At 42.8% G+C, this 20,163-nt stretch overlaps 1 protein-coding gene across 3 annotated transcripts in view; it reads left to right on the forward strand.

The window, feature by feature from the left end:
* The window catches only part of LOC140732348 (vasoactive intestinal polypeptide receptor 2-like), a 152,019-nt gene that overhangs the window by 97,175 nt on the left and 34,681 nt on the right, over positions 1–20,163 (forward strand). For all 3 annotated transcript variants that reach the window (XM_073054860.1, XM_073054862.1, XM_073054859.1), the window contains 2 exons: positions 2,913–3,048; positions 20,011–20,161. In XM_073054860.1, the coding sequence (XP_072910961.1) occupies positions 2,913–3,048; positions 20,011–20,161 (287 nt within the window). The remainder of the gene's footprint in view (positions 1–2,912; positions 3,049–20,010; positions 20,162–20,163) is intronic.

The raw sequence follows: 20,163 nt of genomic DNA on the forward strand, positions 1-20,163 counted from the left end.
GCAGCTTTTTTCAATCCTGTCCAGTAGCACACCCACCGACTACCCCCCCCCCCCCCCCACCCACCATATCAGACAGTGATGCAGCCGGTTAGAATGCTCTCCACGGTACATCTGTAGACATTTTCAAATGTTTTTGGAGATGTACCAAATCTTCTCAAACTCCTAATAAAATATAGCTGCTGTTGTGCCTTCTTTGTAGCTGCATCGATATGTTCAGTCCAGGTTAGATCCTCAGAGATATTGACACTCAGGAACTTAAAATTGCTCTCTCTTTCCACTTCTGATCCCTCTATGAGGACGATGTACGATCCCTTATCTTACCTGTTCTGAAGTCCACAATCAATTCTTTGGTCTTACTGACATTGAGTACAAGGTTGTTGCTATGACACCCCTCAACTAGCTGATCTATCTCACTCCTGTATGCCCTCTCACCACCATCAGAAATTCTGCCAACAATGGTTGTATCAACAGCAAATTTATAGATAGCATTTGAGGTGTGCCTAGCCACACACTCAAGGATTTAGAGAGAGTAGAGCAGTGGGATATGTACATATCCCTGAGCTGTGTCAGTGAGGAAGAGCTATTACAGTCGGCCCTGCTTATCCGCGAATTCCGCATCCGCGAATTCAACCAACCACAAATCGCGAAAACCCGGAAGTGCTCTTCCAGCACTTGCTGTTCGAGCATGTACAGACCATTTTCTTGTCGTTATTCCCTAAACAATGCAGTATAACAACTATTTTACATAGCATTTACATTGTATTAGCTGTTATAAGTAATCTAGAGATGATTTAAAGTATATAGGAGGATGTACGTGGGTTATCGTGGATCGGGATTGAAAAAAATCTGAAGTTCTCTTACTGAGTAAGTCGGAACAGGTACATCCGGTATTATTTAGCATCAGTTAGTCAAATGTTTGCATTCGTATATTGTATATATTTTACCTTTCTATGCATATAAAACACTTAAGAACTATGTTTCAGCGCCGGGCTTGGGAAGTTCCCGAGTTCGATCTAGTGACAGATCGCTATGGAGTGCGCTCTCCACCGTGCCAGGTTGATGTGGAGGATCAAAAACCCAAATCCCCAAAACCCAATAATTAAACCACTGCGTTGCTTATTAATAATTGTAGCTTTCATCGGGGCAGGGCCTTTCACATGCTCCATTAAAATTGTTCCGATCGTTGACCGACTGTAGCCTAACACTTTTCCAATGACCGATGGCGTTTCCCCTCTTTCTGATCGCTTTATTATTTCCCCTTATTTTCAATCGCGATCGTGATTATTTTCATGAACAGGAACACTGCAGATTCAGAGCTATGCTGGGTCCTAATGCCCACCGCTCTGACCGTGTTAAATAAAGTCCAGGGTTCCGCTGGGTCCTAAAGACCACCACACTGATTCAGGTTAAATAAGGGACTTGAGCATCTGCGATTTTTGATATCCGTGGGTGGTCTCAGAACCAATCCCCCGCGGATAAGGAAGGCCGACTGTATTTCCGATCCACACAGATTGTGGTCTACCAGTTAGGAAGTTGAGGATCCTGTTGCAGAGGGAGCTAGAGAGGTCCAGGTTCTGGAGCGTTTTGATCAGAATCGAAGGAATAATTGTATTAAATACTGAGCCGTGTCCTGCTGCCCTTCTTATATAAAGGACATTCATTTTGGTACCTCATTACAAAACTCCTCATTAGCATCCCGGGTATCTCCCTCCTTGCCTCCCATAGTAACCCAGTGGTACTTACACTCAGGGGCTACTTTATTAGCTAATTCCTGTACCTAATAAAGTGGACTTTGAGTGTACGTTCTTGAAATTCTGCTGATGCAGCCCATCCACTTCAAGGTTCGACATGTTGTGCATTCAGAGATGCTATTTTGCACGTCACTGTTGTAATGCTTGGTCATTTGAGTTACTGTCACCTTCCTGTCAGCTTAAAGCAGTCTGGCCATTCTCATCTGACCTCTATCATTAACAAGGCATTTTCACCTACAGAACAGCTACTCACTGGTTGTTTTTTTAAATATATTTTTCACACCATTCTCTGTAAACTCTAGAGACTGTTGTGCATGAAAACCCCAGGAGATCAGCAGTTTCAGGGATACTCATTTCACGGTCAAAGTCACTTAGATCATATCTCTGCCCCATTCTCTTGTCTGGTCTGAACAACGACTGAGCCTTTTCAGCATGTCTGCGTGCTTTTGTGCATTGAGTTGCTGCCATGCGATTAGGTGTTTGCATTAACAAGCAGGTGTATTTAATAAACTGACCCCCGAGTGTATGTAAGTTTGTTGTACGGAGATATTGGCTCCCAGTTCTCCTGTTTAGAAAGATTCTTAAAGTATGCTTTAGTGTTTCTAATATGTTCTGGCACATCCTGAAGTCATGGAAGGTGCTACTCAAATGCAGGATCAATTTCCTTGTTCTTTTGAGATTGATTAAAAAATGACAATTTTGTTGCATCATTTGTAACCTATTTAATGTAAATTGGCTAAAGCCTCAGTTAAAATAAAATACAAATGAATGGCACATAAAGTGTTAAGTGTTAGCTCATTACTGTGGCAGTTAATAATTTTGGTCAATGATTTATGTAACATAATTCTCCCATTTAAACCTGATTTATAAGCAACACTACAGAGTACTAAAAAGCTACCAAAGCAGTTTTGCTGTTTGTTTCCCAAGTTAAAATAGTACTTGCTGAAGATAATCAAAATTATGGCCGTTGCTATTCATCATGTAACATCAAATGTTGTAGATCTGTATTAATAGAGTCTTCTTAGCACCACAAATCTCAGTGACAATTATTTTAATTTTGGCAGTAATAAACTTAAATGTAATTGCCATTGGAAAAACAAGGTAAAAGGAATACCCTTCAGCTAACCAATTTCTTTCTGCATTTTCTGCCCTTCAATACAGGAAACTTCATTGCACACGGAATTACATCCACCTGAATATGTTTTTATCATTCATTTTGCGGGCAGTGTTTGTTTTATTGAAGGACAGGATACTGTACTCGGAAGATGCTACTGATCAGTGTAATGAAATAATACTGGTGAGTCACAGCAAATCTTTGTTAACATTCTTTTAAGTATAATGGGTGAGAAACTCTCTATGATGTGGGAAACTCTCTCTATGGGGCAATGAGCTACCGTAGATTCCGGACTACAGAGCGCACCTGATTAAAAGCCGCTGGCTCTAATTTTAGAAATAAAATCAATTTTTTAATTGTAAAGGCCGCACCGGATTTTAGGCCGCACCGCTACTTTTAAATATACATACGTATCGGTAACACAAATTACGTTGCATATACTTTTTTACTGAACAGCACGAACAACATTCCAATATCTCCTAGCGACTGGTAAAAATATATATACTGCAGCCTACCAGGAAAAGTTATTGATCGCCTTTAACTTAAAAGCAGCGTTTTCGCTCGGGTCTGACGCGCTTGCGTAACGCGATCGGGTCTAATCGGGTCTGATGCGCTCGGGTCTGACGCGCTCGGGTCTGACGCGCTCGCGTAACGCGATCGGGTCTAATCGGGTCTGATGCGCTCGGGTCTGACGCGCTCGGGTCTGACGCGCTCGCGTAACGCGATCGGGTCTAATCGGGTCTGATGCGCTCGGGTCTGACGCGCTTGGGTCTGACGCGCTCGCGTAACGCGATCGGGTCTAATCGGGTCTGATGCGCTCGGGTCTGACGCGCTCGGGTCTTGCTTTTCTTCGAGTGTTTTCCATGTTGATGAGGGTGAGTACAAATGACTGATTTACAATAATTTAATTGTGAAAGTGCGCTTGATTTATCGTACAATTTCATTGGACCTCTGTGAACTACTCATCAATTTTATTGGTCTACTGTTACGAGGCAAAATGTTTACGAGGCGGCATGAAAAAAAACCATGTATTAGCCGCTCTGGATTAAAGGCCGCAGAGTTCAAAGCTGTTCAAAATGTGGGAAAAAAGTAGCGGCTTATAATCTGGAATCTACGGTAATTGGTAGAATTTTTCCATGAATCTTGATGCAAACCATGCTCATTAACTTCCCACATGCATGCTTCATGGAAGTGCACCAGAATTCTGCTGGTATATGATTGCCTACCTACAGAATTCTGGAAGGCCTAAATAGGATGGATGTGGAGAGGATGTTTCCAAGAGTGGCAGAGTCTTGGACCAGAGGACACAGCCTCAGAATAGAATGACATCCCTTTAGAATAGATAAGGAGGTATTTGTTTAGCCAGAGGGTGGTGAATCTGTGAAATTCATTGCCACAGATGACTATGAAGGCCAAATCATTGAGTATACTTAAAATGAAGGTTGATAGGTTCGTGATTAGTAAGGGCATCAAAGATTATGGGGAGAAACCAGGAGAGTGGGGTTGAGAGTGAAAATAAATCAGCTCTGATTGAATGGCAGAGCAGACTCGATGGGTCAAATGGTCTAATTCTGCTCCTATGTATTATGGTCTTTCGGACTTTCTCTATATGGAGCCTGCTGTTTGTGTGCACCAATGATGTCAAGCACCTTGGAAGACATGTTGATGCCTAAGGCCAACACTATATTTTTGCCTATGGCATGGGACTCAAATAGAGGATGAAGATCCTGATCCAGTCTTATTCAGACTGCACATCCCTTCCCAGTTAAGCAACAGCAATTGAGTCCATCACCATCTATAGGGGTCACTTCTGATCTCTGTTGCAGGTCAAGGTTCAGTCATCATGATCCCAACCCTCGGGTGCTCACCTCCAATGTTACATTGTCCTCTCAAACTTCACAGGCACCATCATTCTCTCTTTCTCTGAGAGCATCTCTGCCCAAAGCAGAGTCCTACTGAACTCTGAGGTCATGTTATAGTGGAGCAAAATTTGCCAGTACAGTGAGTGCAAGGCTTTAAAAATTGTTATTAAGTTACAATAATAAATAAATTAATAGTTCAAAAGCTAAATGGTGCATTAGTGTCTGTGGGTTCATGGACCTTTCAGGGGAAAGAAGCTATTCCTAAAACATTGAGTATGCGTCTTCAGGTTCCTGTACCTCCTATGAGTGATATGTTGATCTAACCTTGGCCCAACATATTGATACAATTACAAAGAAGGCACGCCAATGACTGTATTTCATTAGGTGTTTGAGAAGAATTGATATGTCACCAAAGACACTTGCAAGTTTCTACAGATGTACCGTGGAGCGTCCCCTATCAGGGGAGGCCACAGCAACAAGTTCTCTGGTACTGTGTCTAGCTCTGAGGCTCAGAAGGGAAAGGAGGGAGAAGAGGAGTGCAGTAGTGGTAGAGGATTCCATAATCAGAGGAGCAGAAAGCAGCTTCTGAAGACATGAAAGAGATACCCGGATGGTATATTGCCTCCCAGGTGCCAGGGTCAGGGATGTCTCAGATCAGATCCACAGCATTCTAAAGGGGGAGGATGACCAGCTGGAAATCGTGGTACATGTTGGTACCACTGACATAGGTAGGAAAAGCGAGGAGGTCCTGAAGAGAGAATATAGAGAGTTGGGTAGAAATCTGAAGAACAGGACCTCCAGGGTAGTAAGCTCTGGCCTGTGCAAGTGAGAGTAAGAATAGGATGACTTGGCAGATGAATATGTGGTTGAAGAACTGGCTCAGGACACAGGGTTTCAGATTTCTGGAATATTGGGATCTCTTCTGGGGAAGGTATGACATCTACAAAAAGCATGGGTTGCACCTTAACCCAAGGGGGTCCAGTATCATTGTGGGCATGTTTACTAGAGCTGTTTGGGACAGTTTAAACTAATTTAGCAGTGGGATGCAAACAGGAGTGACACAGCTGAAAATGGGGCAATTGGAATACAACTACAGTAGATGCAGTGTGTAGTGATACTGTGAGGAAGGACAGGCAGATAATAGGGCAAAATTGCAGTCAGTCAGATGAGTTAAACTGTAACATGGGGCCAAAATCGCAAAGGGTGATGAGTACAGGACAAAAGGAGTTACATTTGAATGCATGCAGTATACAGAATAAGGTAGATGATCTTCTAGCACAGTTAGAGAAATTGACAAGTATGATGCTGTGGGCATCTCTAATTCGTAGCTAAAAGAAGATAATAGTTGGAGCTTAACATCCAAGGATACACCTTGTACTGAAAGGACAGGCAGGTAGGCAGAGGGGGTGGGGTGGCTCTTTTGTTAAAAATTCAAATCCTTAGAAAGAGATGACATAGGATTAGAAGATGTAGAACCCTCCAAACAGTAGCCAGGATGTGGACCAGAAATTACAACAGGAGTTAGAAAGGCATATAAAAAGGGAAATGTTGCAATAATTATGGAGGGTATCAATATTCAAGTAGATTGGGAAAATCAGGTTGGTGCTGGACCCCAAGAGAGGGAATGTGTAAAATGCCTACAAGATTGCTTTTTAGAGCAGTCTACTAGGGGAAGGCAATGCTGGATTGAATGTTATGAAATGACCCAGATTTGATTTGTGAGATTAAGGTAAAGGAACCCTTAGGAGACAGTGATCATATAATGATAGGATTCACCCTGTAGTTTGAGAAGGAAAATCTAATATTGAATGTATCAGTATTAAGTGGAGTAAAGGACATCACAGAAGCATGAAAGAGGAGCTGGCCGAAGTTGATTGGAAGGGGACACTAGTGGGAATGACAGTAGAATAGCAATGGCTGAAGTTTCTGGGGTAAGTTCAGAAGGCACAGGAAAGATACATCCCAAAGAGTTCTAAAGGAGGATGAGGCTACTGTGGCTGACAAGGGAAGTCAAAACAGCATAAAAGCCAAAGAAAGGTCATATAACAATAATAGTTGGAAGGAGGAGGATTGGAAATCTTTTAAAAAACAACAAAAGGCAGCTAAAAAGCCATGAGAGAAAAGATTAAATATGAAGGTAACCTAGCCAATAATATAAAAGAGGATACAAAAAAAATCTGATAAATACAGAGAGCCAAAAGTTGATATCAGATCGCTGGAAAATTACGCTGGAGAGGTAGTACAGGGAGACAAAGAAATGGCGGACAAAATGAAAAAGTATTTTGCATCTGTCTTCATTGTGGAAGACACTAGCAGTGTGTCAGAAATGTGGAAGTGTCAGGGTGCAGAAGTGAGCGTCGTTGCTACTAATAAAGAGAACGTGCTTGGGAAGCTGAAAATTCTGAAGGTAGGTAAGTCACCTGGATCAGATGGACCTCACCCCAGGGTTCTGACACAGATAGCTGAAGAGATTGTTGTGTCATTAATAATGATCATTCAAGAATCACTAGATTCTGGAATGGTTCCAAAGGATTGGGAAATAATACATGTCACTCCACTCAACAAAAGAAAGAAATCATAGGCCAGTTCGCCTGACTTCAGTGATTGGAAAGATTCTGGAGTCAATTATTAAGGATGTGGTTTCAGGGTACTCGGAGTCCCATGATAATATAGGCCAAAGTCAACATGGTTTTCTAAAGGGGAAAACTTGCCTGACAAATCTGTTGGAATTCTTTGAGGAAATAACAGGCAGGATAGACAAAGGAGAGTCAGTTGATGTTTATTTGGATTTTCAGAAGGCCTTTGACAAGGTCCCACCCGTATCGTATGAGTCTACTCAGCAAGATCTTGTGAGATGCCCATTTAGAAAGGAGATGAGGAAAATTTTCCTTTACCAGAGGATGGTGAGTTTGTGAAATTCATAGCCACAGATGGCTGTGCGTGCCAAGTCATAGCAAATACTTAAGGCTGAGGTTGAAAGGTTTTTGATTAATCAGGGCATCAAAGGTGACAGAGAGCAGGCAGGAGAATGGGGTTGAGAGAGATGATATATCAGCCATGGTGGAATGGTGAAGCGGACACGATGGGTCATACAGCCTAATTCTGCTGCAATGTCCTATGGTCTTTTGGAGCTTTCTAACTGGTTGCTATGGAGAAACCACTTCACAGGATCAGGAAAAGCTGCGGGAAGTTGTAAACTCTGCTAGCTCCATCATTGGTACTAGCCTCCCGAGGATTCAAGACAGCTTCAGAAGGTGATGCATCAAAAAGGCAGCATCCATCACTAAAGACCTCCATCACCCAGGACATTCCCTCTTCTCACTGCTACTATCAAGGAGGAGGTACAGGAGCCTGAAGACACACACTCAACATTTCAGGAACAGCTTCTTCCCCTCTGCCATCAGATTTCTGAATGGGCAACGAACCAATGAATACTACATCATTATTTCTGTGTCCTCCCTGGTGATAATAAGACAGTATGTCCCAGATGGCGAGATCCCTTATTGATGGAAGCCGCCTTCTTATTCGAGGAACCCTTGCTTTTTGCCCGTGATCGATCTGTCTGAGTCTGCAGCCTCTTACCATCCTGTGCATTAGCTACTCCATACTAGGCAGTGACACACTTAGAATGCTCTCCATAGTACATCTTGCTAGAGGCTTTGCTGACATACGAAACCTCTTTGACATTACATGACCTTTGAGCTCTATTTTGTACAGCCGATCTGGGAATAACACATGCTGCATTGTACTACATGTATATTAGCATAGCATTACTTGCAACATCCATGGAAATTAGCATAAGTCCCCCACACAACACCATTTTAATATGTAATTTTACAAGGAAGGTAAACTTATAAAGTGACTATGCACATGTTATTAGCAGAAAGAATGAGCAGAGGGTTTTACTGTTAGTAAAACTCTGCAGCTGAGACAGCTAAATTACATTGAAATACTCCCAAGTTCTTTATATATAATGAATTAATTTAATATGAAATGATAGATGTGTAAACTTGACCTACACTGCAGAGTTGAAATGCTATGCTTAAAGAAAAAATTTGGCACACTTTAGTAAGTTACTTGCATTCCAAAAGGAATAAATATTTATCTATGTATCTTAATCAGCTTAAAAACTACATTTAGAAATTAGTTCTGAGCCAAATTACCCTCGCTGTGCTGAGGTTATCTATAACATTGGCAATGTAAGTCTCTGCTGGTTATTCATTTTCTAGGTCAGAACAATCCCCTGTGGGACTTTATGTCCACAGCAGCCCAGCTCTCTGCTCTGGGGTTCTCTGGTAAACACAGCAACAGAACGTGACCGCTGATGTGACAACTGGCACGTCCCATGGAGAGTAATGACTTAACTGAACACTTCCGATCTTCACTTTGGAGTTTTATTTGAAAGTGGGGTGCTGCAAACTGCTTACATTTATTCATTTCCAGGTGTATGTTCCACTGAACAGCTAGACAGGGTTTAACGCCTTCTTTGAGAGAGAAATACACCGGCAGCAAAACAAACAAACAAACAGAGAGTACAAAGAAGGTTCACTAGATTGATTCCTGGGATGGCAGGACTTTCATATGAAGGAAGACTGGATCGACTAGGCTTATACTCGCTGGAATTTAGAAGATTGAGGGGGGATCTTATTGAAACGTATAAAATTCTAAAGGGATTGGACAGGTTAGATGCAGGAAGATTGTTTCCGATGTTGGGGAAGTCCAGAACGAGGGGTCACAGTTTAAGGATAAAGGGGAAGCCTTTTAGGACCGAGATGAGGAAAAACCTCTTCACACAGAGAGTGGTGAATCTGTGGAATTCTCTGCCACAGGAAACAGTTGAGGCCGGTTCATTGGCTATATTTAAGAGGAAGTTAGATATGGCCCTTGTGGCTAAAGGGATCGGGGGTATGGAGAGAAAGCAGGTACAGGGTTCTGAGTTGGATGATCAGCCATGATCATACTGAATGGCGATGCAGGCTCAAAGGGCCGAATGGCCTACTCCTGCACCTATTTTCTATGTTTCTATGTTTAAACTCATTATGAAATTTTGAAGAATCAGGCCTCTCAAATCTATTCAGCAAATTGAGTCCTGCCAAAGGGTTTTGGCCCGTAATGTCAACTGTACTCATTTCCATAGCCCTGCTGAGCTCCTCCAGCATTTCGTGTGTGCTGCTCAGATTTCCAGCAACTGCAAACTTCCTCTTGTCACAGATTATTTATTTAATGGGCTATAGAAAAGAAGGTACAGAATACAAGCACCAAAGTGAAGAGGTGTAAGACTTTAAATAGACCTCATTTGGAGTATTGCACAAAGTTTGTTACCTCCTCTTACAAAGGTCTCTAATTACCAAGGCTTGAAAAGTGAGAGGTTTTCTACAAGAGGTGAGGGATGTGAGAATGTCAGAGCGCAGGAAACAAGAACGGAAGTGAGCCAAATGACCCCTTGTTCCTGATATATATTAAATTACATGAAGTAAGTCGTGCAAAAAGAGAACAAAAAATTAGTGAGGTGGTGTTGTTACGTACCCCGTAACTGGGTTGTCAAACCGGCAGAAATGGAACACTTGTTGGAGTCTGTAATCACTAGAAACTAATAACATTTATTAGTAAATTAAGTAATACAGTACACTAGATGCAAGGATATAAATGTAACAGGTTAGCAATGATAATATACACATATACACAGAGATATGGGAATAGGAATCAACCAAGCTCTATCGAAGTCTAGGGGTAAATGATCAGTCTTTAAGTGAAGCAGAGTTCAGTTCAGTTTAGAGTAGTTCGAGGTAGTTGTTGTGGTACCGTTGGGGAGAGAGAGAGAGAGTGAGAGATACAGCTGAGATTTCAGGCAACCCTTCCGATGTCTTCTTGTCCCGTTGTGGTCACCGACTGTGACTCCTCCATTCCAGATGCAACCGTTGTCCCGTTGTGGTCACCGACTGTGACCCCTCCATTCTAGATGCGACCGTTCTTCCCTGGTGAACCCGTCACCCAGCCAAGGGTGGACACACAACAGGTCCCCACCAGTCGTATCTTTACACCCTGAGCGCCTCTGGCCGAGTCCCGCGAATCGGTCCTCCAAACTCCAACCGACTTGTGGGGGCACAACACTTTCTTCAGGGTCTCGTGGCGTGTCTGCGGTGCCTTAGCAAACCCGCTGTTTTATCCCCCCCCCCCCCATGGGGTATCACCTGTCCATCAAACTTCACCACTTCCTTTTGTCTCAGCAGGAGTGTTAATGAGCAATTCATGTTCAAAGCAAAGTGTCCGTGGCAGTATCACTACAGACGCCAAAATACTGAATTATGTGTCTGTCTCTCTCATTAGCATTTTTGAATGGCTCTCCCTTATCTCTCTCTTTTTAGCAGCATCCGTTCTGCAGCTCTGCTTGACTTCACACATAACAGTGTTCATTCAGAAATCTGAGGGCAGCATTGAGGGTAGTACAAGGGAAAGGCAGTAACAGAATGCAAAACACAATTGCAGGGAAAGTGCAGTTCAGGCAGAATGTAAGATGCAAGGTCATGGCAGGGTATGCTTTGAGGTTAAGAGTTCATCATTCAGCTTTACTCTACAAGAGTTCCATTCAATAGTCTTAGGACAGTGGGATATAAACTTGAGCCTAGTGGGGTTTCAAGCTTTTGTAGCTTCTGCCAGGGGAGGAAGGGGGGTGGGGAGAACAAAGAATGCTGCGTGGGAGGAGACTTTGATTATGTTGGCTGTTTTTCTAAGTCAGAGGGAGGTGTAGGCAGAGTCCATGGAGGGGAGTGTGGTGACTGTGATGCACTAGGCTGTGTCCACAACTCTCCGCAATTTCTTGCAGTATTGGGGGGAGCAGCTTTCATACCAAGCCAACATCAGAATGAGAATCAGATTCATTATCACTGACATATGTCATGAAATTTATTGTTTGGCAGCAGCAAGACATACAATTAATATAAGTTACAAAAATAATCGGACATCAGGCAAATAACGAGGAAGTGTTCATGGGTTGAGGAACTGTTCGGGCATCTGATGGAAGAAGCTATACTTAAAATGTTGCTGTGTGTCTTCAGCCTCATATACCTCTATCCTAATGGTGGAGGTATTTCTATTTCCTGAGGAGACTGAGGTCCTTTAACATCTGCCAGACGATGCTGAGGATGTTCTATGAGTCTGTGGTGGCCAGTGCTATCATGTTTGCTGTTGTGTGCTGGGGCAGCAGGCTGAGGGTAGCAGACACCAACAGAATCAACAAACTCATTCGTAAGGCCAGGGATGTTGTGGGGGTGGAACTGGACTCTCTGACAGTGGTGTCTGAAAAGAGGATGCTGTCCAAGTTGCATGCCATCTTGGACAATGACTCTCATCCACTCCATAATGTACTGGTTAGGCACAGGAGTACATTCAGCCAGAGACTCATTCCACCGAGATGTAACACTGAGCATCATAGGAAGTCATTCCTACCTGTGGCCATCAAACTTTACAACTCCTCCCTCGGAGTGTCAGACACCCTGAGCCAATAGGCTGGTCCTGGACTTATTTCCACTGGGCATGATTAACTTATTATTATTTAATTATTTATGGTTTTATATTGCTATATTTCTTCACTATTCGTGGTTGGTGCAGCTGTAACGAAGCCCAATTTCCCTCGGGATCAATAAAGTATGTCTGTCTGTCTGTAAGGCAAATAGGGTTCAATCAGATCCTCCCTCATCTACTAAATTCCAGTAAGTACAGGCCCAGAGCCATCAAACGTTCCTCATATAACACTTTCATTCACGAAATATCCTTGAGAACCTCCTCTGAATCCTCTCCAATGCCAGCATATCTTTTCTTAGATAATGTTGGGCTTGAAATTCTGCCCTGTGTTCGTTTAGGAAGAGAGACAACCAACACCGGAATATTACAAAACTTGGGTTTATTGCAGAATTCGTAACTGGCACAGCGAATCCACGGAGTCGCTGGAGAAGGCACGTTCCGTCTTCCCCTTACAATCTGCTCTTATTTATACCCCTTTTCCCCCCAGCACAACCCCCCGCTACATATTAGGTAATATCGGGCACTTGTGTCCATCTTATTGGCCCGATGCCATACACTCACGAGTTACCTGTTTCTTTTGTTTACTGAATCGCGTGACACTAGTAGTTTCGGTGTAGCGGAATCCCCAGTTTCGCTTCTCCCCCCCCCCTCGCATTCCGGTCTCCTAATATTACGTGAGCCACTCCTGACCTGTAATGGCAGTCTCGAATTAACCCTAACATTAACCCTAACAATAAGGAGCTCAAAACTGTTCAAAATACTCAAGATGAGGCCTCACCAGTGTCTTATAAAGCATCAGCATCACATCCCTTCTCTTATATTCTAGACCTCTTGAAATGAATTCTAGCATTGTATTTGCCTTCCTCACCACCGACTCAACCTGCAAATTAACCTTTAGGGTGTTCTGCACAAGGGCTCCCAAGTCCCTCTGCATCTTAAAAATAATGATGGGCGTGTTTAATTTAGGCAGCTCATTTGGAGAAAACATGATGGACAGGTAAGTGAGTTCTAAATCACATGTTAATTTGTTCAACACTTAATCTTTAGACTCAAGGTCAAAAATAATGCAATATCAACTTTGAGGAGTTATGCTTATTGTTAGAAGTACAAAATACTTCAAAATCAGAAATGAATACAGTTGAAAAGATTTTGATCAAGTCTTCCAAAGGAGACAAATGGAGTACATACAGAATCTGAATCAGGTTTCATATTCCTGACACATGTCATGAAATGCGTTGTTTTGTGGCAGCTGTACATGGCCATTCATAAAAATACCACAAGTTGCAATAAGGTATATTAAAAAAATCAATAAATAGTGTGAAAAGAGTGCAAAATAGTATGGTAGAGTTCATGGGTTCATGACCCATTCTGAAATCTAATGGTGAGGGGGAGGAAGCTGTTCCGAAAATGTCAAGTGTGCATCTTCATGCACCTGTGCCTCCCTGAGGTTGTAATAAGAAGAGGGCATGTCCTCAATGGTCCTGGAGGGTCCTCAGTGACGGATGCCATGTTCTTGAGGCATCACCTTTTGAAGATGTCCTCGGTGGTGCGGAGGCTAGTGCCCATAGTGCAGCTGGCTGAGTCTACAACCGTCTGCAGCTTCAAATTATTTTAAAATTGCTAGTAAGGGACGTTTACACAATACACGGTGTTAAAAGGAGACATTTGGAAGTCTTAAAATCTATCCTCATGTCTGTTTATTCAGCTTCTGCAAAGGATGATGAGTGACTTTAGCTAGAGAATGAATACAAAGCAGTTTATCACCATCAAAGTGATGGTGAGAATCATTCAACTCAATCCCATAGGAAGTGGGTCTGCATCTATCATGCCACAGTTCAAATGCATGAACCTTGACCTTCTCAGTTTTTAATGATTTAAAATCTTTTAATTGCTAAATCCATTATGTGGTGGATAGTTCTAATATTTAATCAACTTCAATGCTAAAATCTGCACTTTCAGACTACCTCTATAAATCGGACATTTATCACTATGAAGTGGATTAAAGACCCACTGGAGCTTTAGGATTATGGGAGATATTAATGTGGGTGAACAAAACTAAGCTGAACAGATTGTGAAGGGTTTGGAGTTTAAGAATAGGGAGGTTTTGTTTGAAGTTGCAGAGGGTGTTTAGAGTGAGGTCACACCTGGAATAATGTGCTCAGCTTTGGTCCCTGTACCTAACGAAGTATATAGTAGTCTTGAAGAAATTCCAAAGAAGATTCACCAGGCTAATTCCTGGGAGGAGAGAGTTATCGCATCAAAGGAAGCTAGAATAGAGTTTGGGCCTGCATTCGTTGGAGTTTAGAAGAATGATTATTCAGACATATTGCATCCCAACAGGGCTTGACAAGGTAAATGGCTAGGCATTCTCCAATTCCATCACATCTTTTCCAGAATCGTACATAATATATCAGGTGCAGTCACAACAACATCTTGCACAGCTGTAACATAACATTCCAACTGCTGTACTCAGTTCCCTGTCCAAAGGAGGCAAGCATGTCATACACTGTATTCACAATTTTCTCTACCTCTGTTTCCATTACAGGGTCCTATGTACTTGTGACCCCACGTCTCTCTGTTCTTTAAAGTCACATTCCCCTTCCATCCATTGTGTAAGTCCTGTCCTGGAATAATTTCCCAAAATACATAAATTCCCATTTATCCAAGCTAAATTCCATCTGCCATTCCTTGGCCCACTTTCTCAGTTGATCTAGATTCCGGCCTAGATCCTAGAACACTGTCCTAGAGCCTTAATCTCTTCACTGTCTCCCACGGCACCAATTGTGGAGCCATTTGCCAACTTACTAACTTGTCTGTGCCCTTGTGAACTTGCAGTGATTATTTTCTTGGTATACAAGATTTTTTTTTTGGGTTTGTTTTTCTGGAAAGCTGATGTCACATGCAAACTGACGTTGTGTTGCATACGAGCTGATACACTGCATAGATCTTTTCCTTGATCTCTGTGTTTGTTTTTGTAGTGGCTTAGACCAAGTTAATTTCATTGGTTTACACTGGGTAGCTTGTGTCCTTTAATAGTCACAGAAAAAACATGGGCCGCCCCACACGCGCTACATGTTTGCAAGGAGTTTATGCTGTGCTCTGTTAGAACCAAAAAAGAACAATAACCTTTAAAAAGTGAAAGCCGGTAAATGGCTTTATTGCAGGGAAAATTGACAGAGAAATGTGTAGACAGTTTACTATAATGTCAGTGTTAAATCATTTATGGAAGTAACCTCTCGGATTGATGAGGGGCCCTTCCGTTAATCATAGTGTGAATAATCATTGAATGCACTCCCAACCTGTCAAACACATGACAGGACAGTCTGCCATGTTGGTCAATGAGCTAGACCATAGCAGTGACATGGCATTAAAACCAAACCTAAAATGGACTTGACTACAGCATTAAAACCAAAGACAACTCCTGCTCAAAGTGTAGTTTTTCATTGATTCTATTGTATTTCTTTAGTCTACTGTGATTGCCTGAAAGAAAATGAATCTCAGTATAATACTTGTGACATATATGTACTTGGAAAATAAATTTACTTTGTACTTCATACTTATCGATGGTGACCAGCAAGTATTTATCTGCAGTATACCGATATCGGTTCCTAGCTGGCACTCCATAGCCTTTCACGTCATAGCATTTCAAATTCTCATAAAAATAATTCTTAAAATAATTAGTGACCCTGAATACATACAAGATGATGGAGGCCTGGGGTAGTTCTAGTTCGAGACAGTAGTTCCTTTGGTCTGCCACAGATGTAAACGATGCATCTGAAATGACAGCAGAAGGTGCTGGAAATATTCAGCCACTGTCTGTGGTGAGAACATGCTCTTGTGTGGTCTTGGAGTTATGGGATCATACAGCACAGAAGTATGTCCTTCATCTTGCCCACTCACTGCCATTAATCAAACACATGTTGATGCTAATCCTGCACTAATCCCACTTTTTTCTCCCCACCCTCCCCAGATTCTATCACTAATACTTATATCAACCAGACCCTATGGGCAAGCTACATTGACTATTAGTCATAGATTGGTATAGCACAGAAAATAGGCCCTTTAGCCCCATTCATGCAAGTCAACCAAGTGGTTTAACTGAGCTAGTCCCACTTGCTTACATTTGACCCATGTCTCTTTAAACCTGTCCAAATGTCTTTTAAATGTACCCATCTCTGCCAGCTCATTCCAAACGCACACCACTCCGTGCCTGACTGGTTGCATCACAGCCTTGTCTGGAAACACCAATGCTCTAGCATGGAAAAGCCTACAAAGAGTAGTAGGTGCTGCCCAGTCCATCACAGGACAAGCCCTCCCCACTATTGAGCACATCGTTGCCACAAGAAAGCAGCATCTGTCATCATGGGCCGTCACCATCCAGGTAATGCTCGCTTCACGCTGCAGCCGTCAGGCAGGAGATACAGGAGCCTCAGGTCCACAACACTAAGTTCAACAGCAATTATTACCCCTCAACCACGAGTTTCCTAAACCAGTGTGGATAACTTCACTCGCCCCAACATTGAGCTGATTCCACAGGCGAGAGACTCATTTTGAAAGACACTTACCACTCATGTTCTCAGTGTTTGTCTCTCTGTCTATCTATTTATTTGTTTATTTATTTATTTATTGTATTTGCACAGTTTGTCTTCTTTTGCACACTGGTTGTCTATCAGTCTTTGTGTGTAGTTTTACATTGATTCTATTGTATTTCTTTGTTTCTGAGAACGCCTACAAGAAAATAAATCTCAGAGCAGTATATGGTGACATGTAGGTACTTTAATAATATGTACTTTGAATTTTGAACATCGATCTAATAGATTTACTTTGAACCCTCTGTGTGAAAAAGTTGCCCCTCATATCCCTTTTAAATCTTTCCCCTTGACTTAAAGCTGTATCTTCTTGTGTCAGACTCCCTTCTCCTGGGGAAAAGACTGTGGCTAGTCACTTTCATATCATTGGCATGTAGAACATAGGACAATACAGCACAGTACAGGCCATTCAGCCCACAATGTTGTGCCAACCCTTAAACCCTGCCTCCCATATAACCCTCCACCTTAAATTCCTCCATATACCAGTCTAGTAGTCCCTTAAATTTCACTAGTGTATCTGCCTCCACCACTGACTCAGGCAGTGCATTCCACGCACCAACCACTCTGAGTAAAAAACCTTCCTCTAATATCCCCCTTGAACTTCCCTCCCCTTACCTTAAAGCCATGTCCTCTTGTACTGAGCAGTGGTGCCCTGGGGAAGAGGCACTGGCTGTCCACTCTATCCTATTCCTCTTAACATCTTGTATACCTCTATCATGTCTCCGCTCATCCTACTTCTCTCCAAAGAGATCATAATGCATACTCTCTAAACCAGGCAGCATCCTGGTAAATCTCCTTTGTACCCTTTCCAATGCTTCCACATCCTTCCTATAGTGAGGCAACCAGAACTGGACACAGTACTCTAAGTGTGGCCTAACCAGAGTTTTATAGAGCTGCATCATTACCTTATGACTCTTAAACTCTATCCCTCAACTTATGAAAGCTAACACTCCATAAGCTTTCTTAACTACCCTATCTACCTGTGAGGCAACTTTCAGGGATCTGTGGACATGTACCCCCAAATCCCTCTGCTCCTCCACACTCCCAAGTATCCTGCCATTTACTTTGTACTCTGCCTTGGAGTTTGTCCTTCCAAAGTGTATGTAGGGAACGCGCTAAGATGGTAGCGCGATATTAATACGCAGCAGCCTCTCCGGACTCTGGATTTGGGTATTGCCAAACGTTATGTGGATTTTCTGGTGTAGTCTGTTTTGTCATGTGCTTTTGTGATATAATTCTGGAGGAACGTTGTTTCATTTTTTAACTGCATTGTAGTTGTGGTTTCTAAATGACAATAAACCAAAATTCAATTCAATTCAATTCAATCACCTCACTCTTCTCCGGGTTGAACTCCATCTGCCACTTCTCAGCCCACTTCTGCATCCTATCAATGTCTCTCTGCAATCTTTGACAATCCTCTACACTATCCACAACACCACCAACCTTTGTGTCATCTGCAAACTTGCTAACCCACCCTTCTACCCCCACATCCAGGTCGTTAATAAAAATCACTAAAAGTAGAGGTCTCAGAACCGATCCTTGTTGGGACACCACTAGTCACAACCCTCCAATCCAAATGTACTCCCTCCACCACGACCCTCTGCTTTCTGCAGGCAAGCCAATTCTGAATCCACCTAGCCAAACTTCCCTGGATCCCATGCCTTCTGACTTTCTGAATAAGCCTACTGTGTGGAACTTGTCAAATGCCTTACTAAAAGTGATACAGACAGTGATGTGTTGTAAAATATGTTATTTTGCAGCAGCGGTACATAGCAATACATAATAAAAACTATGAATTACGATACAAAGTATATATATAAAAAAAGAAAATTAAATTAAGCAAGTGGTGCATATAGAGAGGAAAAAATACTGAGGTAGTGTTAATTGATTAAATCTCTATTCAGAAATCTGATGGTGGAAGGGAAGAAGCTGTTCCTGAAATGTTGAGTGTATGTCTTCAGGCTTTTGTACCTCCTTCTTGATGACGGCAATGAGAAGAGGGCATGTCCTGGGTGAGGGGGCTCCTTAATGATGGATGCCGCCATTTTGAGGCTGTAGCCTTTGAAGGCATCCTGGATGCTGAGGAGGCTGGTGCCCATGATGGAGCTCACTGAGTTTATAACTTGCAACAGTTTTTTTTTCCAATACCATGCAGTGGCTCTTCCACACCAGACAGTGATGCAACCAGTTAGAATGCTCTGCATGGTGTGTGGCCTCCGTCGGTCATGGTCGACCGTGGGTACTGTGCCTCTGGTAGTCACTGGGGAGTGGCCTCTCCAGGGCACAAGCCAGGGCAGAGTTGATATAGAGATCTGTCTGTTGCCCATGCAGTGGGACCCCCCTCTCCATGCTGATGACAGGTCCAAAGGATGACGAAAGTCGATACAGTTTGGTGCCAGCAGCATCGCAGGAGTTGCTGTGCCATTGCTGGGTACAGCAGTCATCCGCCTTCGGCACTCCGACTCCGGATTTTTCCTCGGAGTTTACTCCCAAAGCCTTTCCCGTGAGCGGATATAACTGCAAGGCAGCGGAGGTTTAAAGTCGGGGTTTTCCCTCTCCTAGATGAGCTACCATCTGTGGTTAATGAGCCCCATCTGCCCAGAGCAACTGGTTTTAAGGTGCCAGTGGCCCGCCTTTGCCCCTTCTCCTGTCAGTGAGAACAGCTCCGCCGGGCATAAGAACCATGCCACACGTGAAGGCCAAGAGTTGGTCTTGGTTGTCAGAGGCTGTTTGAGACGCACACCATGAAAAGCATTTGTTTAGCAGTGGGAGCTGGTCCCCACTACCACCCTTCGGCTATGACTACCCTTGGAGCCTCCATGGTACTCCTGTGGAATACCAGTAAGATTCTCATTAAAAAGCAATCCACCTACCTATACTTCTCTATCGCTCCGAAAGAAACCAGAGCAATTGGAGGAAACCAAAAAGTTTACAGTGAGAACAAACAAACTGCAGAGCAGAAGTTCGAATGGAACCGTGAGACAGGTGCTCTGTTAGCAGCAGTTCTGGGTCTTTGAGACGAAGTTATAACTCTTTTTATCTCTCTCCATGATGTGGCCTGACTTAAGAAGCATGCCATTTCCAGCATGCACAATGTAATTTTAATTATACATGTTTAAAAAGTATCTTTTTCTGATTGCAGCTCAGTGTGATACCTATCTGTTTCATTATAGGTTGGCTGTAAGATTATTCTGGTTTTTTTCAATTACTTCATCACAGCAAACTTCTACTGGTTGATGGTGGAAGGTTTGTACCTGCACACACTGCTCATGGTCTTTTTCTCTGAAAACAAATATTTTGTAGTCTACATGCTGATCGGCTGGGGT

The sequence above is a fragment of the Hemitrygon akajei genome, chromosome 8 (assembly GCF_048418815.1).
Source record: "Hemitrygon akajei chromosome 8, sHemAka1.3, whole genome shotgun sequence".
In the NCBI taxonomy this organism is placed as follows: Eukaryota; Metazoa; Chordata; class Chondrichthyes; order Myliobatiformes; family Dasyatidae; genus Hemitrygon; species Hemitrygon akajei.